Source organism: Homalodisca vitripennis, chromosome X (assembly GCF_021130785.1).
Source record: "Homalodisca vitripennis isolate AUS2020 chromosome X, UT_GWSS_2.1, whole genome shotgun sequence".
In the NCBI taxonomy this organism is placed as follows: domain Eukaryota; kingdom Metazoa; phylum Arthropoda; class Insecta; order Hemiptera; family Cicadellidae; genus Homalodisca; species Homalodisca vitripennis.
Window position 1 is genome coordinate 60,307,267 of NC_060215.1, and position 15,656 is coordinate 60,322,922.

The 15,656-nt window shown below is 31.4% G+C and overlaps 1 protein-coding gene across 2 annotated transcripts in view; it reads right to left on the minus strand.

Moving 5' to 3' along the window:
* LOC124369056 (synaptotagmin-7) overlaps positions 1–15,656 on the minus strand; it is a 250,142-nt gene that overhangs the window by 51,597 nt on the left and 182,889 nt on the right. For both annotated transcript variants that reach the window (XM_046826756.1, XM_046826757.1), the window contains one exon: positions 3,656–3,796. In XM_046826756.1, the coding sequence (XP_046682712.1) occupies positions 3,656–3,796 (141 nt within the window). The remainder of the gene's footprint in view (positions 1–3,655; positions 3,797–15,656) is intronic.

A 15,656-nucleotide genomic window follows, 5' to 3' on the forward strand; every position in this document is an offset into this window, starting at 1 on the left:
CTGCAGAAAAATTCATTTTATATGTTGGTAGTACTGCGACATGACTTGGCTTTTCATTAGCTGATGAAACATCAAAACTGGGCGTAGGCTTTTTGTTTCAGTGCCGTTATTTATTTGTGCATATTTCATTATGGAAGAAGATATTGACATTTATATTAACAGTGTATGATGGAGAACTTGACTTTTATACTGATTTAGCTGCAGCAAAGATATATCATAAAAATCATATTAGGGGTTGGTAACAATTTAATAATCATCTTTCTTCGAATTTAAATGATGAAATAAATATAATGGTTTTGCCAAATAAAAATAGTATATTAGATATTAAGACTTTTTTTTTTATTAAAAAATAGTACAACAATTAAGAAGTGTGCAGCAAGATCATTTTACATGAATTCAAAATTTGGATTCTATTTGGACATTTAATTTAGTTCTTATAAAAACGAGAGCCTTGAAAAAAATTTATCAAGAAACAATTTGGTATCAATTACAGAAAACTAAGAATAATTGGAAGACTTACAAATGAATATAAGAAATTAAAACTACTATCAATATCAATTTAAAAATTCTGGAAGATACATCATGAAGTTGAAAATATGTTGAACAATGAAGATGATCATGATTGTTGGAAGTATATGTGAGGGTGCTAGTGCGATGAAAAGATTCAAGGTCAAGCGTTAGTTAAACTAACGCTCTCAGTGATATAAAATACGCTACAAGTTCAAGCGTAAGCGATACGAACGCCTCACATGTTTTCTGCGTTAGTTGTACTAACGCTTCAATAAAATGAGATTATTGAATGTGTTTGTTATCCTTTTTTCCTATTTCCAGATTTTTGCAGCAAATACAAAGATGTTTGAATCATAATATAGATGTAAAATAACTAAAACTACTTAAATACTATATTTCGGTATATTTTCCTTTAAACTTGTATCGTTTTGTGATGTTGAGAAAGTTGAGTTATGCAAAAGAATATTTTTGAAGTAAAACCCACTAAATGTGCCCCCTTTCTAACTTTGATAACTTTAAGCTGTTTAGTGATTTCAACTTTTAGATGTTATCATTGCCGCTTAAACACATTCACATAGCGCATGCACCACATCCTTATCTGCAATTAATGTGATTCGCAAAATCTGAAATTGCAATTTATTTGTGAACTGCAGGAGATATTGTATAGAAAGGAAATTGTTTGAAAGAATATTGTTGTTTTCCGGTCATTAATTATATCGAATCTAAATATTTGAAAAGTTTAGTTGTAAATGGCACAGGAGATCTACAATCTTTAAATTGCCTTTGTGTCACAATTTTATTTTATTTGCAAATAATGGTACAACAATATTTAACTCTTTCTATAACCATAACAGCGTTTATTTAGAATCTATCGTACATTCTTAATTTTAGATCCAAACATTCCTTCCTATAATATGCTAAAAGTTACAATAAACTAAATTTAAAACATTTGAATATATTAGTATTCAATGGCATTTGCCAATTTAAATAATATTAAGGAACAGATGAAATATAGAAGTAACAAGGGCAGAACGATCGTTGTAAGTTACATGAGGAGGTATAAAAGGCTTTATGAACGTTATCTTCTATAAACAAGATTGCAAAATGGAATATTACAATTTATGCTTCTTTTAGGGTTTTAAATATAAAGGAATCGAAATAGATTATGCAATCTATTACCTTGCAATAAGTATTGCAGTATCCACGAAGCTGTGAGCCGTGTGGTATACATTTTAATTGATATATTTATGTTAATTTACCTGGTATTTTGTTCTTATATTGCAGTATTAAAATATATTAATGCTAGAATTAAAAGTTAATTTTGGCTTCATAAGAAGTTTTAATGATGTAAAAATATTTGTTTGCTTTATGTAAGGGTAACTTTCAAGCAGGCATATTCCGCAATAACGCTGAACATTTATCCGTTTAGTGTTATAAGTAACCATATACTATATTCTTCACATTTTTCAGAAATATATTAACATTGAATTTGAACTCTCTGAAAGAAGATAAATTGATGCGCACTCTTGTTATGCGCACTGAAATCTACGATATAACAACTACTAATGGAAATATTTTTGTCTATTTACGATGTTTTGACATTTATATATAGGGTGATCATCATCATCATCATCATCATCGTCGTCAGACGTTTCCGTTCTCACGGGTCGTCGTACACAGCCTCCTCCACTTTAGTCTATCCTTCCAGGTCTCCTCTTCATCCACCTGTATTTTCGGTAGTCCCCTTCTCTCTATGTCTTTCCACACTTGGTCCTCCCATCTTCCTCTCGGTCTTCCTCTTGGTCTTCTTCCTCCTTCCTCCTTCTCCAGTGCTATTCTAGGCATATAGGGTGATATTTTTGGTAAATAAGGTCCTCTTAAAAGTTCCTTTAAACGACATATTGTTGTCCAGGCCTTACTTCGAGCATTCTTATATTGTAATTGTTCTTTCTCTGTATATTTTTGAGTTCTGCAGAATTACGTATCAATACAATAATATATAGATTGAGGTCAAGTGAAAATGGCCTCCATTATTCAACGATAAAATTTTAAATGCATTTCCGATTTAATATTAAACAGATTTACGGAAATCGGATCTACTGGGCATAATACAATCCACAGAATACAGTCCGTGCACAATTTTATCGAAGCAACTCGGGACTACGCACGGCTTAATATTAATAGTTTATAAATTAATTAAACTTTAACTTAAAAATAATTTAACTGCAAATATTAATGAATATACGAATATAAATTGATTCCATAATTGTATGTTAATAACTAAGATTATAAATTACTAATTAATTTGGATTATTGTAACATTTATTTTATTTGTTAAGGAGTTTGAATTTTAGTTTTTACACTGTTTGCATGAAACACATTTGGAAATTAATTATGATTCAGTTCAATTCATTATTTTGTAGAAAAGAATTTGTTTAACGATAATACATGAGATAATAATATACTGTTGAATTTCTTGTTGATGTACACTTTTGTGAAACTCGCACTGTTCAAACCATCGGATAAAATGTTTTGATTCATAAACCTTGCTTGGGGGTTCTTTTATACAGAGCCACCATTTTTAGCTATACACCCTTTGATTTCTTGATATCTATTTACCTGTCTGTGTATGGAGAAGCGTTCTTCCAGGTCCCTCATAAAACTACCTCCAAAGGGGTTTTTATAGAAATACAAAATACGGGAAAAACATACTCGTGGTACTTGTCCTTTGTACAGTATATGTTTCAGATCTGCTAAACCTTTTTCCGATAAACTGTACTCTGCGAGAGTGTTCCATATTTACACCTCCCTCTTCTGTTTTTACACTGGCACCGTTGATTCTTTAGAGGAGAGTTAATCAAGGAGATACGTATGACACATATGGGATTGTCCCAATTACATAATATTTCTGATGTGTAAAGTATTAATTATTATATTTAATTTTAATGTCATATATTTTCATCTGTATTGATAATTTATGTGGTTACTATATAAATGCTCGTTTTTATGAAACTGTACGTAAAACTATACCAAACATGTGTGATGCAATAAGTTCCTACAGCAAAACAGATGATTTCTAACACTGTTTTGTTATGATAAATGAACATAAAATGCCCATAATTTGTTCCTATGTAAAGTATCTTACCGTTAGGATCCGTAAGATGAGCGTGGTATTCTGGAAATCGTACTCAAGACTGAAGTGTATCTGACCGACATTCTCAGAAGGTTCAGAGTTGTCGATGTACATATCGACCAGAGAAATGGAGCGGCTCTGCAAGAAAGCCATCTGAAACAAACACGAAGCTTCATCAATGACAGAATCTGGGTTTGACATATTTTTGTAACATTGTAAGACAGTTATCGATGTAATGATCAGTCATTTTAAGGTAGTGTTGTAAGTTGTTAGTTTACATCATGACAAAATGGTATATTGAGTGGTACTGTAAAACATACAGAAAATGTTTAGTTAGTGAAAGGCTTTGGTTTGACTATTTTTTTACATTTCCAGTAATGTCGTCGTGGAGCGAAATAAAACAAGGTCTATTAGAAATGTTTTTTTATAAACCCGATAAAATAATTTAAAACATTTTAACGCAACAAAGAAATATAATGTAAGTTTTTTATAAAATTAATACGAGTTACATTTTAAAAACATTACTATTACTTTACTCCAAACGTTGTATATCGAATTATGTTCTATACACTGTATCCAATGATAACTGGCATATAAAATAAATACTATACAGCGTTTAAGGCTGTCCTTAAATGCTTCAGTAAACAGTAACATTTTATAGACGATTAAACTGCACCTTAATTGAGTTTTATATTATTGTATTTTTACTAAACGTGTTTGTTTCACAGCTAGTTGCTGCTAGGTCAGATGATCCCTTCGTATCTTTCCGGTTAAATGAAGCATAAATGGTGGGATACAATATCATTTATTTAATTCAGAATTAATCTTTAACTACTTAAAAGTGAACTTCTACACTTTTTAAGCCACTATTTCTTTCCCCCCATTGCCCATTATGTTCACATAAAAATGTCACGTTGCTATAATAACATTTTTTACATTAAAACCCCCCATTCGTTTTATATATTGACTATCCTAAATAAACTTAAAAATAACATTATAACTTACACGATGGCTGTTTTTTGCAAAACGTAAATCACGTCCAAACAATTAAAATGTTAATGAAATGCGGCTTGAAACAAGTATTATCAGCTATCAACAATTACTGTAGGTTTAATGTTAATAGATGTTATCCCTCCAAATGTTATGATGCAAATTTGTGGACTCATAATACAGAATATAACATAGACAACACACAGCTTTTATTTTGACAACATAAAAGCTTATAAGCTGCTTATGATTAAGATGGAGCTTATTATCATTTCAAAATGTTTATTCTACCCTTAAACAAACTTTTTAGTTGATTAATAAACATGTTCCAAAGCTTTTATTACTTTGGTTTATGTAACAGTCCGGATACAGAAGGAGTACTTAGTTTCAGTTATAAAATTCCAGTTTTGAAACGCCCTTCGTTTATATGAGGGAAGGGATTACAAAGTTTTTAAACTGCGTTGGATTTTATTTGATGGATCAGACGGAGGCTACTACGGTATTTGAAAGTATTGAATTGTCTATTATCTCTCACCATAAAAAGTAGTCCGTCTCGTAAGGAAGAATACTGTCAATGTTAAAGGAGAGTACCTTATCAAACAATACTTCTCAACAAACTTTAAGTAACAAAATGAAAATTCCCTAAAGGTCTTGATTTTATGCTCATCATTAAAGTTCAGAAGGGAGGAGTGGGAATTACTTTATTTTCGCCCTGCATTACATTTAATAATAATAAAACCACTATTCAATTTGTTAGTTAAAACATTAATATTATAAGATAAAAAGACATCTTAATTAATCTGACGGTAGACAAGAAAATTATAGGTTGCTTTACTTGGCTAATAAAAACTTCCTAATCCAATTCGGGAAATTCCTAAGGAAAAAGGGAAAGACCCATTTACCTTATTAAATTGTCCAAGAAAAACAACACAAGATCATTTCTCCTCACTGTTTCTCAATTGCATTAATAATCATCTTATCATTTCCGCGTTACTTTAGTTAACGACAGCTATTACGGTTTTTATACAAACTGAGAAGTCGATTCTTAGAAAAATCCAAAGAGTACTTCGTAAAGAGTACAGTTGTTACATCCCGTATTAAACGGAACAGTTTTACCGTAAGGTGTATTTTAATTTAATTTAAACTTTTTCAGAAGTATATAAATGTGCAACTGATAATTTTGCAAAGATATAAAACATTATAACTTACTTGATTATTATTGAACAGAAGTCACTTTTCTTATCAATAATAAAAAAGTGGTTTTATTATTTTTGTTTAGGTTACTGTATTATAGAATGTCATATTAACAGTTATGTATGGTTTTTCTATCGGCGGTAAAGGAAGCGACAACAAAATTCTTTACTTTTTTTACTATTTTCCCGTGTTTGAAGCACATTACATTTTTTTTAATGGTATATATGAAAATAAAAAAGCTCACATTAAATTCAACCAATTTATTTTATTCGTCAATAATAATGCTAAGTTAAAAATATATATTTCATTTTACTTAGTTTTGTGGTCTGTAGTAGACAGTACCATGGTTTTATAATTATTATTTTTAGCTATTTTATTTTTATTTTGGCCGGTTAAAAATTTATTTTGGATAATTTCGCAGTATAGTTGTCTCAAAATACCACGTTATTCTCGTAAAATGTCCACGAGGTTATCTTTTTTATCTTTACTCAATAAATTTGTACGTTGTTAAAAATACAACACTGATATTGAATATAGTAAACAGTGTATTACACCCAAGTGTATGGATAATATAATTCTTTAATTATATTTATAAATCAAATCGTTAGTTTACACACACAAAAGAATATCATATACAATACAATTCCATGATTACGAAAGTTCCCCATTCTGTGTTACAAGGAAGGGTACATAAATCATACTTTTCTTGAATTAAATTCCTATAGCATGGCTTGTGCTAAAGTGTGCAAAAGGTTAGTTTAAGACTGTGCGAAATACATTGTTTTTGTATAAAAATAAAATTTATTTTTAATAGGCTCTCCATCATTTATTAGTACTGCAAACGAATTATTATTTTTAGCTATTTTATTTTTATCTTGGCCGGTTAAAAATTTATTTTCAATAATTTCGCAGTATAGTTGTCTCAAAATATCACGTTATTCTCGTTAAAATGTCCACGAGGTTATCTTTTTTATCTTTACTCAATAAATTTGTACGTTGTTAAAAATACAACACTGATATTTGTTGGTATAGGAAACAGTGTATTACACCCAAGTGTATGGATAATATAATTCTTTAATTATATTTATAAATCAAATCGTTAGTTTACACACACAAAAGAATATCATATACAATACAATTCCATGATTACAAAAGTTCCCCATTCTGTGTTACAAGGAAGGGTACATAAATCATACTTTTCTTGAATTAAATTCCTATAGCATGGCCTTTGCTAAAGTGTGCAAAAGGTTAGTTTAAGAGTGTGCGAAATACGTTGTTTTTGTATAAAAATAAAATTTATTTTTAACAGGCTCTCCATCATTTATTAGTACTGCAAACGAATTATTATTTTTAGCTATTTTATTTTTATCTTGGCCGGTTAAAAATTTATTTTCAATAATTTCGCAGTATAGTTGTCTCAAAATATCACGTTATTCTCGTAAAATGTCCACGAGGTTATCTTTTTTATCTTTACTCAATAAATTTGTACGTTGTTAAAAATACAACACTGATATTTGTTGGTATAGGAAACAGTGTATTACACCCAAGTGTATGGATAATATAATTCTTTAATTATATTTATAAATCAAAGCGTTAGTTTACACACACAAAAGAATATCATATACAATACAATTCCATGATTACAAAATTTCCCCATTCTGTGTTACAAGGAAGGGTACATAAATCATACTTTTCTTGAATTAAATTCCTATAGCATGGCTTTTGCTAAAGTGTGCAAAAGGTTAGTTTAAAAGTGTGCGAAATACATTGTTTTTGTATAAAAATAAAATTTATTTTTAACAGGCTCTCCATCATTTATTAGTACTGCAAACGAATCAGTGCTTCTGCAGTAAGATCACCCAGATTGATCAACCACTGACCCACCGTACGCGTATATCGGCCCTCAATCTCCAAATGTGGTCTGGTAGATTTTTAAAAAGTACATGAGCTGGCTAAAAATAGTTAAATTTTTCTATGGAACAATTTGGTCTAGGTATTTGATATCCAAACTGTATTCCGTATCTTCTATAGTTGTGGTGAAGATATACAAACAATTGTTTGTATTGTGAACAAATCAACAATAATGCAAAAATGCACGCTAAAGAAAGTTAATGAGTATGTTGATGAACATTGTAGGGTTGTCATCAATTTAAATTTTATTACAATTTGATTTTAAGTGTGAATTCGGCACTGATTAAATATGATATGATGTAGGTTTCTTTAAGGATAAATTTTTTGTACATGTAGTAAAAGAGATTATAAACAGTAGCCTTACAATTAAAACAGCAAACTCTTGAAATAAAAGATTAGAAGAATATCTGAGGTTTATTATCCTTATTATACCCCTCTGCTGACCGCAAGCTGTTCTAGTACACCAGACGACACTTCAGCTTACGCGAGAATACCATATTGCAGGACCGCTCTATCTTACTCGATATTACTCTAGTATCTTACTCTACTTCTATCTTGAAAATATTTCCAAAGTCATTATAGTTAAAAAGTGGATCATTGTTATAATTAAGCTGTAATTATTTTAAATTTACGAACTTGTCAATAGAATTAATAAAATTTGTTCACACCATGTTTAACTGAGAAAACAAACAACTCTGTTTTTCACAACTGATGCTTTAGATTACACAAGGCGGGTGATATCTTTTGAGAAGGAGAAGAAGGGACTTGTAAAAATGGTTGTATTTAGTTTGATACAAACATTCAACGAGCTATATGAAAATTGAAGAAAAAAATAAAAAAAAAACATTTCTAATTTGTTTAAGCATATAAGTATGCTTTCATTTCTTTCCTTTATAAGTTTTATTTTTTTCTCTTCCTTTGCTATTCCAAATCATCATGTAAGGGAATTTTCGACAGATTGAAATATTAGTTAATATTGTTTCAATAATTTTATTTTACCGAAGTACTTTACGTCCTAAATAAATAGAATGAAACACTTCTGAGTTGCTTTAGGTTGGAATACTTGGCAGGAGAGAAGGCTGCTGCGTTCCTTAATCCAGTTTGCATTTATCGTCTAGCCATTCACATGTCTCTGACGGGGCCGAATTTAATTACATTCAGACTAATTTGATATATTAGGAGCTTCATGGGAAACTTGGGATTGACATTCCCGAACAAATCAACAATAATAATGCAATAATGCATGCCTAAGAAAGTTAATGAGTATGTTGATGAACATTGTAGGGTTGTTATCAATTTAAATTTTATTGCAATTTGATTAATTTTTAATTGTGAATTCAGCACTGATTAAATATGATATCGATGTTGGTTTCTTTAAAAATATCTCTCTTTATATACCAACCTAAACATTAAAAATTATATTTGTGAAAATATTTGATCGTCAAATTATTATCAAATAAAACAAAAAAATACCCGATTCTCACCTTAACTTTCAATTTAATAGGAATTCCGTAAAATACTGAGTGAAATGGTTTTGAGATGAATTATTGTTAGTTAAAATCTCGGCAGCTACTGTACTGCGTTGTGTAATAATTGCAAAGGTATTTAATTATAATATATTGCGTATATTTTCAATCAATAAACTTGCAGATTTAAAGTAGATCATTCCAGATTTTTAGTCCATTATAACGAAATTACCAACTGGATTCCTTATTGTCACATAATGCAAAAGTAATTAAAAATATTGAAGAGATTGCAAGGCGTGTATGTCCTCAATACTCAACATTGGAAGCAATCGAATTAGGTAGTTATGTAGTGCTCTACTTTTAAACTAATTTGTTGTTGTACTAAAAAATGACTGGGTGTGATTTTACAATTTTAATGAATTGGTTTAAAATGATTCAAAAAATGACCATAAAAACGTTTAAAGGAATAGTATGATCATAAAAATCATGATAAAAAGAGTTTTATCTCAATGTTCGTGAAAAAACGAACTCTTAGTTTCTGAATAAGTTAAAAAGTTACAACACAAAAATCGTGTCCAATGGAATAATAAAAAAACACTTTAATTTCCGTATTTAATCTTATGTTTCAGAATTTTACACCTGAAGAAGTAAACAGATGACAAGACACGAAACGTCGGGTCCCCGATTTATTGTAACGCGTACTGTCCACACTGATGTTACATTATCAGTTTAAATCGTCCGTCGTAAGTAATGGACTTTAATTATATCAAAACGGTTTTTTGTGGACCGATTATGTTAAGTAAAACTGAAGACTAAACAAATATCATTTACGAATCCAAAAGCTGAACCAACCACATCCTATCATCCGTTGAGAAAATATATTGCACAAACCTCCCCGTAAATTGCAAGCAAGTGTGGAAATGATTGATGTGGATAATGCGACTGCAACGTTTGAGTGTGGCACTTCCGTTCGTTTTAAAACCACTTCAATAATACATTTGATGGGATGTCCAATTATAGGGGGATTGAAGTGGCTTCCGGAAATAACGATCGCTTAATTACATAGTAATTCAAGTTACGCACGCATGTGCCCGTGTTCCAGTATATCATACACGCAAACGTGAACAGAATATTATTACACGTGTATACGGCACAAAGTGCCATATTTTACATTGAAAGAGTAAGACTAAAGAAAAAAATCTAACTTGCATTTTTACCTAAATCGATTTATGGGCACAGTTCATTTAATAATCTTGAATTATTTAACTAAACAACATAAACCTTATAAACATTGATTATTTGTAAAAATACTTACCGTTAACATCATATTACGAGCATATATTTTTGTATAGAGAAGGTTGAAATAATTTGTATTATCTTGCTTATATATTTTTCCGGAAATAGGATGTATTTTAGTAATTTTTACTCATTGTTTATTATTTATATTATACAGATCAAAATTCCGTTTCATACACATATTTTCAGACTTAGGCTGTTTATGAATTGTTTTGTTCAAGTTTAGGAAAGCGGATTTCGGGCAAGACAGCAAAATTGGTTGTGTACTTTACTGAACGTACACCTCGTAGATTTTTATGAATGTATGTATCAGTAGGAATATTCATGGCATTGAAAAAATCTTTATTGGATTCGAAAATCATGGGATCTAATAAAAAAGGATGAAAAGAAATCAAACCTCAAATTGGATTTCATTTTACAAACCTAAAGATTCAAAACTATTAAACCACTAAATGTTAAAAATGCCCTTTTCTATTCTACGAGAAGATGAATTATCTTGAGTCAAATGTAAATTTAACTTTTACTTTTACAAATACAGCTACTGAGATCTGGAAGCCTCGCATCTATCCAAAGGGTACAACTATTTTCATAAGAACAACTGACCTTGGCTAGTTATCAGACTTTTCAAACTTTAATTATTGCAGCCCGATGAACAGTAATAGTAATAAGGATCGGCGAGAAGTTGAAAAAACTCAAAAACTTCGCTTACATTATATTTATAACGTGACAAGGGAACAGAATCCTGTATTTCATTAAAATTTAGAAATTATAAAAAACAATGGTACAACATATAATGTTAGTATATTTAATAACCAGATTTTAAAAGTTTAATCTTAAATTAATTGTATGAAGTAAAATGAAAGAAGTAGTCGGACTGCGTTGTACTTTTTGATAATGCCTCAGCACAGGATTGCATTATTCCAAAAGTCTATTCATGTAATACCCACTCACACCCCACAACCTATACGGTTACCTGTACTTTTTTAGTTTTTGGAGACAATGTGTGAGATATATTTCAAGTGCTTTGCCTGAGACATGTCTGACACCATGTGGGCGTGGCGATGAGGGATCAGTTTGTAAGTGAATGTGGAAGAGTTGATGTTATGTTTATTTGTATATAATTATACAATGTACTAGAGAAACATTGTAAATGGTGCTTTATTAAAATGTTTAAATTAAAAATAATATTTACGGTTTAACTTTTTCAGAGTAAGGCAAAACTATAGAATGTAAACTAAACTCGTACTTCGTTGGCTGTACTTGTTGTAAGGTTTAGAGCCGGCTATGTCGACAAAGATAAGCGTAGAAAATAATTGAAGTCCATATTGTTTATCTCACTATGTGTATTTATTTAATATCTTAAAGTTAACACAACATTATGTGTCGGCTTTATTATATTTTTTGTACTCAGGATAAATATGCAACTTTGGCGATATAAATTAAAAGGTTTTAAATCGCTCCATAGTGTCATGTAGTACCAACTTAGTGAGCTCTGGAAGTTCTAATTCACATATGGAACAATTTAAACTTTCAACGTGAAATTTTCTGGGTAAATATAAACTAAATCGTACTTACGATGAAACTTGCAAACTTTCACGCACTCTCAGAAATTGTTTATCCATTAGATGCTGAATACAATTATGTAATATTATATTATAAATATACATTAAATTATATATACATATAATGAATTATTTATTATTATTAGTTAATAGCATAAATCATATATATTATATATATATATACAATATATATATATATATATATATATATATATATATATATATATATATATATTTTGTAAACAAATAATATTTAAATATAATGTTTTAAATTTTCCGGAAATCCCATGATAACACTGTTGGAGGTTTAATTTGTCTTCATGCATGCACGCACGGAGAGTAACATGTTATTGAGTAACTGTAACCTTAACAGTTTGGGGGGACATAACCGGTCATGGTATAAACTTGCCTAATGGTAGTAGTTTTGTTTGTCTGAATTTGGCCCTAGTATTAATATACTTAATGTAGCCATAAAGAGGAAATATGAATGCTATTGCTTTTTTAAAGATTGTAGGCTAAGTTTGTGCAATTAATACACTCTAAGAAATAATGTTTTGAGTAAAACCTGGAAAGGTGCCTTTTAACTGTTTTGTTTAATGTATTGAATTTCATTGTTACTATTTTTATTAATTTTTATTTCACTTATTAAACAGTTGTTTTACATAGTATGGGCCTCACCAAGTTCAACAAAACTTGTCGGTGAGGTCCACTTGAAAAAGTATGTAGAGTACATTGATACAAATATTCAAATTTTAACTTTATTTTAATTGAATAAACTATAAACTCAAATTCGGCGGTTTAGGGCAGGCACTTAAGCTAACATCTTGGTATGTGTGGTAAATTAATTGACCGAAACAGTACATTTTTCAAAAATGAAAATAGAGTGGATAGTAACTTAATTGCGACGTACATTGAGTATTTAAAATAGGTTGAAATTTGTAGAGATAGACAAGTTGTGGTCTATCAGATTTTCCAGGGCAAAACTGTTTCAACTAACGAATCGTATGTACATAATTACGTACTCATAAAAAAAATGAAATCAGGAAACTAAGAAAACAGTAAATAATTTAAAATTTTTTTAGTAATAGTAGTTTTTTTTATACGATAGGAAAATGCATTATGCACCGTCAGGGGCAGATGTTCGCCCTGGTGTGTGGGACTCACACCCACTAAAAACCTACCGGTCCAGGCATTGGAAACCCTCTCGGGAACGCATCTCTGCAACTACTTCAAGAGTCTCCGGCGATACACGGCCGATAGCTGCCTCCAGCTCCCTTCTCTCCGTTTCCCACCTTCTACATTTGAAGAAGGTGTGGAGGGCATCGTCCGAATCCGAATCCCCGTACTGGCATTCTGGTCTCGGGATCTTCCCCATTCTGTTAAGGTAGAAGCCGAAACAACCGTGTCCAGTGAGAAGCTGGGCAAGGTAGAAGTCTACCTCTCCACGCTCTCTTTCGGTCCATACCCTCAGATCACCTATGAGCCTAAAAGACCAACGACCTCGACTCTCCGTCTCCCATCGAGTTTACCACTCATCCATTGTGTGCGAACGGGCAGCAGCACGGCTGACAGTGCCATTCCCATCGTAGACACGCTTCCGCTCAAGAGCAAGAAGATCGATGGGAATGACCCCCGCAATCACAAGGACAGCCGGCTCCGAAACGGTACGATAGGCAGACGGAATCCGGAGAGCTCCTCTCCTCTGCACCGCCACGACCTTCTTTCTGTATCGCTTCTGCCGCAAGGCATCCGCCCATATCTCGCAACCGTAGAGGATAACCGAGTTCGCCACGGACATGAGGACTCGGCGCTTAGCCTCCGCGGGTCCACCGACGTTGGTCATGAGCCTACTCAGATTGGCCACAATCCTTTCAGCTTTCTCGGCCGCACAGGTGATCTGGTCCCAGAATGTCATACGCGAATCCATTCTCACTCCTAGATACTTGACGCAGCGTTTGGCATCGATGAGCTCCGTGTTGACGTTTAGCTGCACGACGGGATCTATCCTCCTCCTGGTGAGAAGCACAATCTCTGTCTTCTCGGAGACATTCATTACAATGTGTCTCGTGTTGTCTGTTAGTGTGATGATTCACTTTTCTGTAACTAGAACTTCCTAAATGCAGTCAAAGAAGAGATTACAAATGTAATGAGCTACTTCTTTTCATAACTTTTGAAAATGTTTCTACTTATGTTGCAAAATTCATGTTGTGTCTATATAAGAAGAAAGTAAATAAATATTAAATAATTATTCTAATTTCGAAATCAAGGCATATCTATATTGATTACTCAAACAAGCAAACGAGTGAAATGTCCTTCCTAAATAGTAGGCTGGCTCACTAGAATATAACAATTGATAGAAATCAATAAAAAATTACTTTATATCTTGCAGATATAAGCTTCAGTTATTCTCGATATTGTACCCATTTACTTTGAGCATTATGAAGAAAAACTATTTAACTTTCGCATTTTTTACCCCTTAATATAATTATCCTTTAAAATTAATTGAGTAGAAGGTTTTTGTTTATATCCCCACATGATTTAAAGTTAATAATATATAGTTTGAAAGTATAAGAGGAGTTCTATCAAAATGTTTTATATTTATGAGAAACACATTTACTGAAATAGGAATCATGGTAACAGTGTTTTGTGTATGTTTGAGACAATATCTAATAGATTCCTGTAGTAACTTTCCATATTAGTCAGTTTAGTACATTAACCAAAATGAGATATTATTGATTAGGGTAGGAGGAAGAAAATTAGGGTTGGTCAACACCTGCATCTTAAGCAAACTACGTTGGCTTTTCTGAACCTGCAATAACAAAGTCAGATACTAATGCCTGATTCAAGAAAATATGATATTGCATGTTAATTAACAAATATTCAATTTTCTTAGTCAGTATTTAATAACAATGCTTATTAAACTATTTATATTGCAATACCATGGAAGTAATTTTAGTACAATCTACGCAATAACCTCCAGTTTACTTCGCTTTCGATCTCGGCAACTGTTTCATCTACTACTAACAGATCGGTCGATCTTTGCATTTCAAACTCGTCTTACTACCCTCACTCTACTTTGGCCTCAGGAAGTATGTACGTAACCTTGTAAAAATATTGCTGTCTGCCTTGGGAAGCCAGTACGGGCCACACCCTTTGCGTGTTAGTCCCATCTCACTACGCTAGAAAGGTTCCAAGGGCCCGGTAAAAGTCAGTACAGTTAAACTTGCGCTCACAGCGTCTACAAACCCTTTTGGACCTTCACCCACGCAGTTGAATAAACATAATGAATATATTTCAGTATTAGTACGTTTTTGAAGGAATGGTCTCTATGATTATTACTTAAATTGACATAACGGAACTCTGTTAATTTTTTTACAAAGGCAAAAACTAATATGTTTTTTCCACACAGGTTCTAAAGATGGCTGTTTCAAAAAAGCTATAAATAAAAGAAAAAATGTTACTTTTGGTTTGAAATTTTTTTATTTTATAACACACGAATATTTTATTATAACTTCAAATTACAACATTTTACACGCGTAAAATATTAAAACACGGACAACTTTTTTTGTTCGTTTGTTTGTACATTTACAATATTTT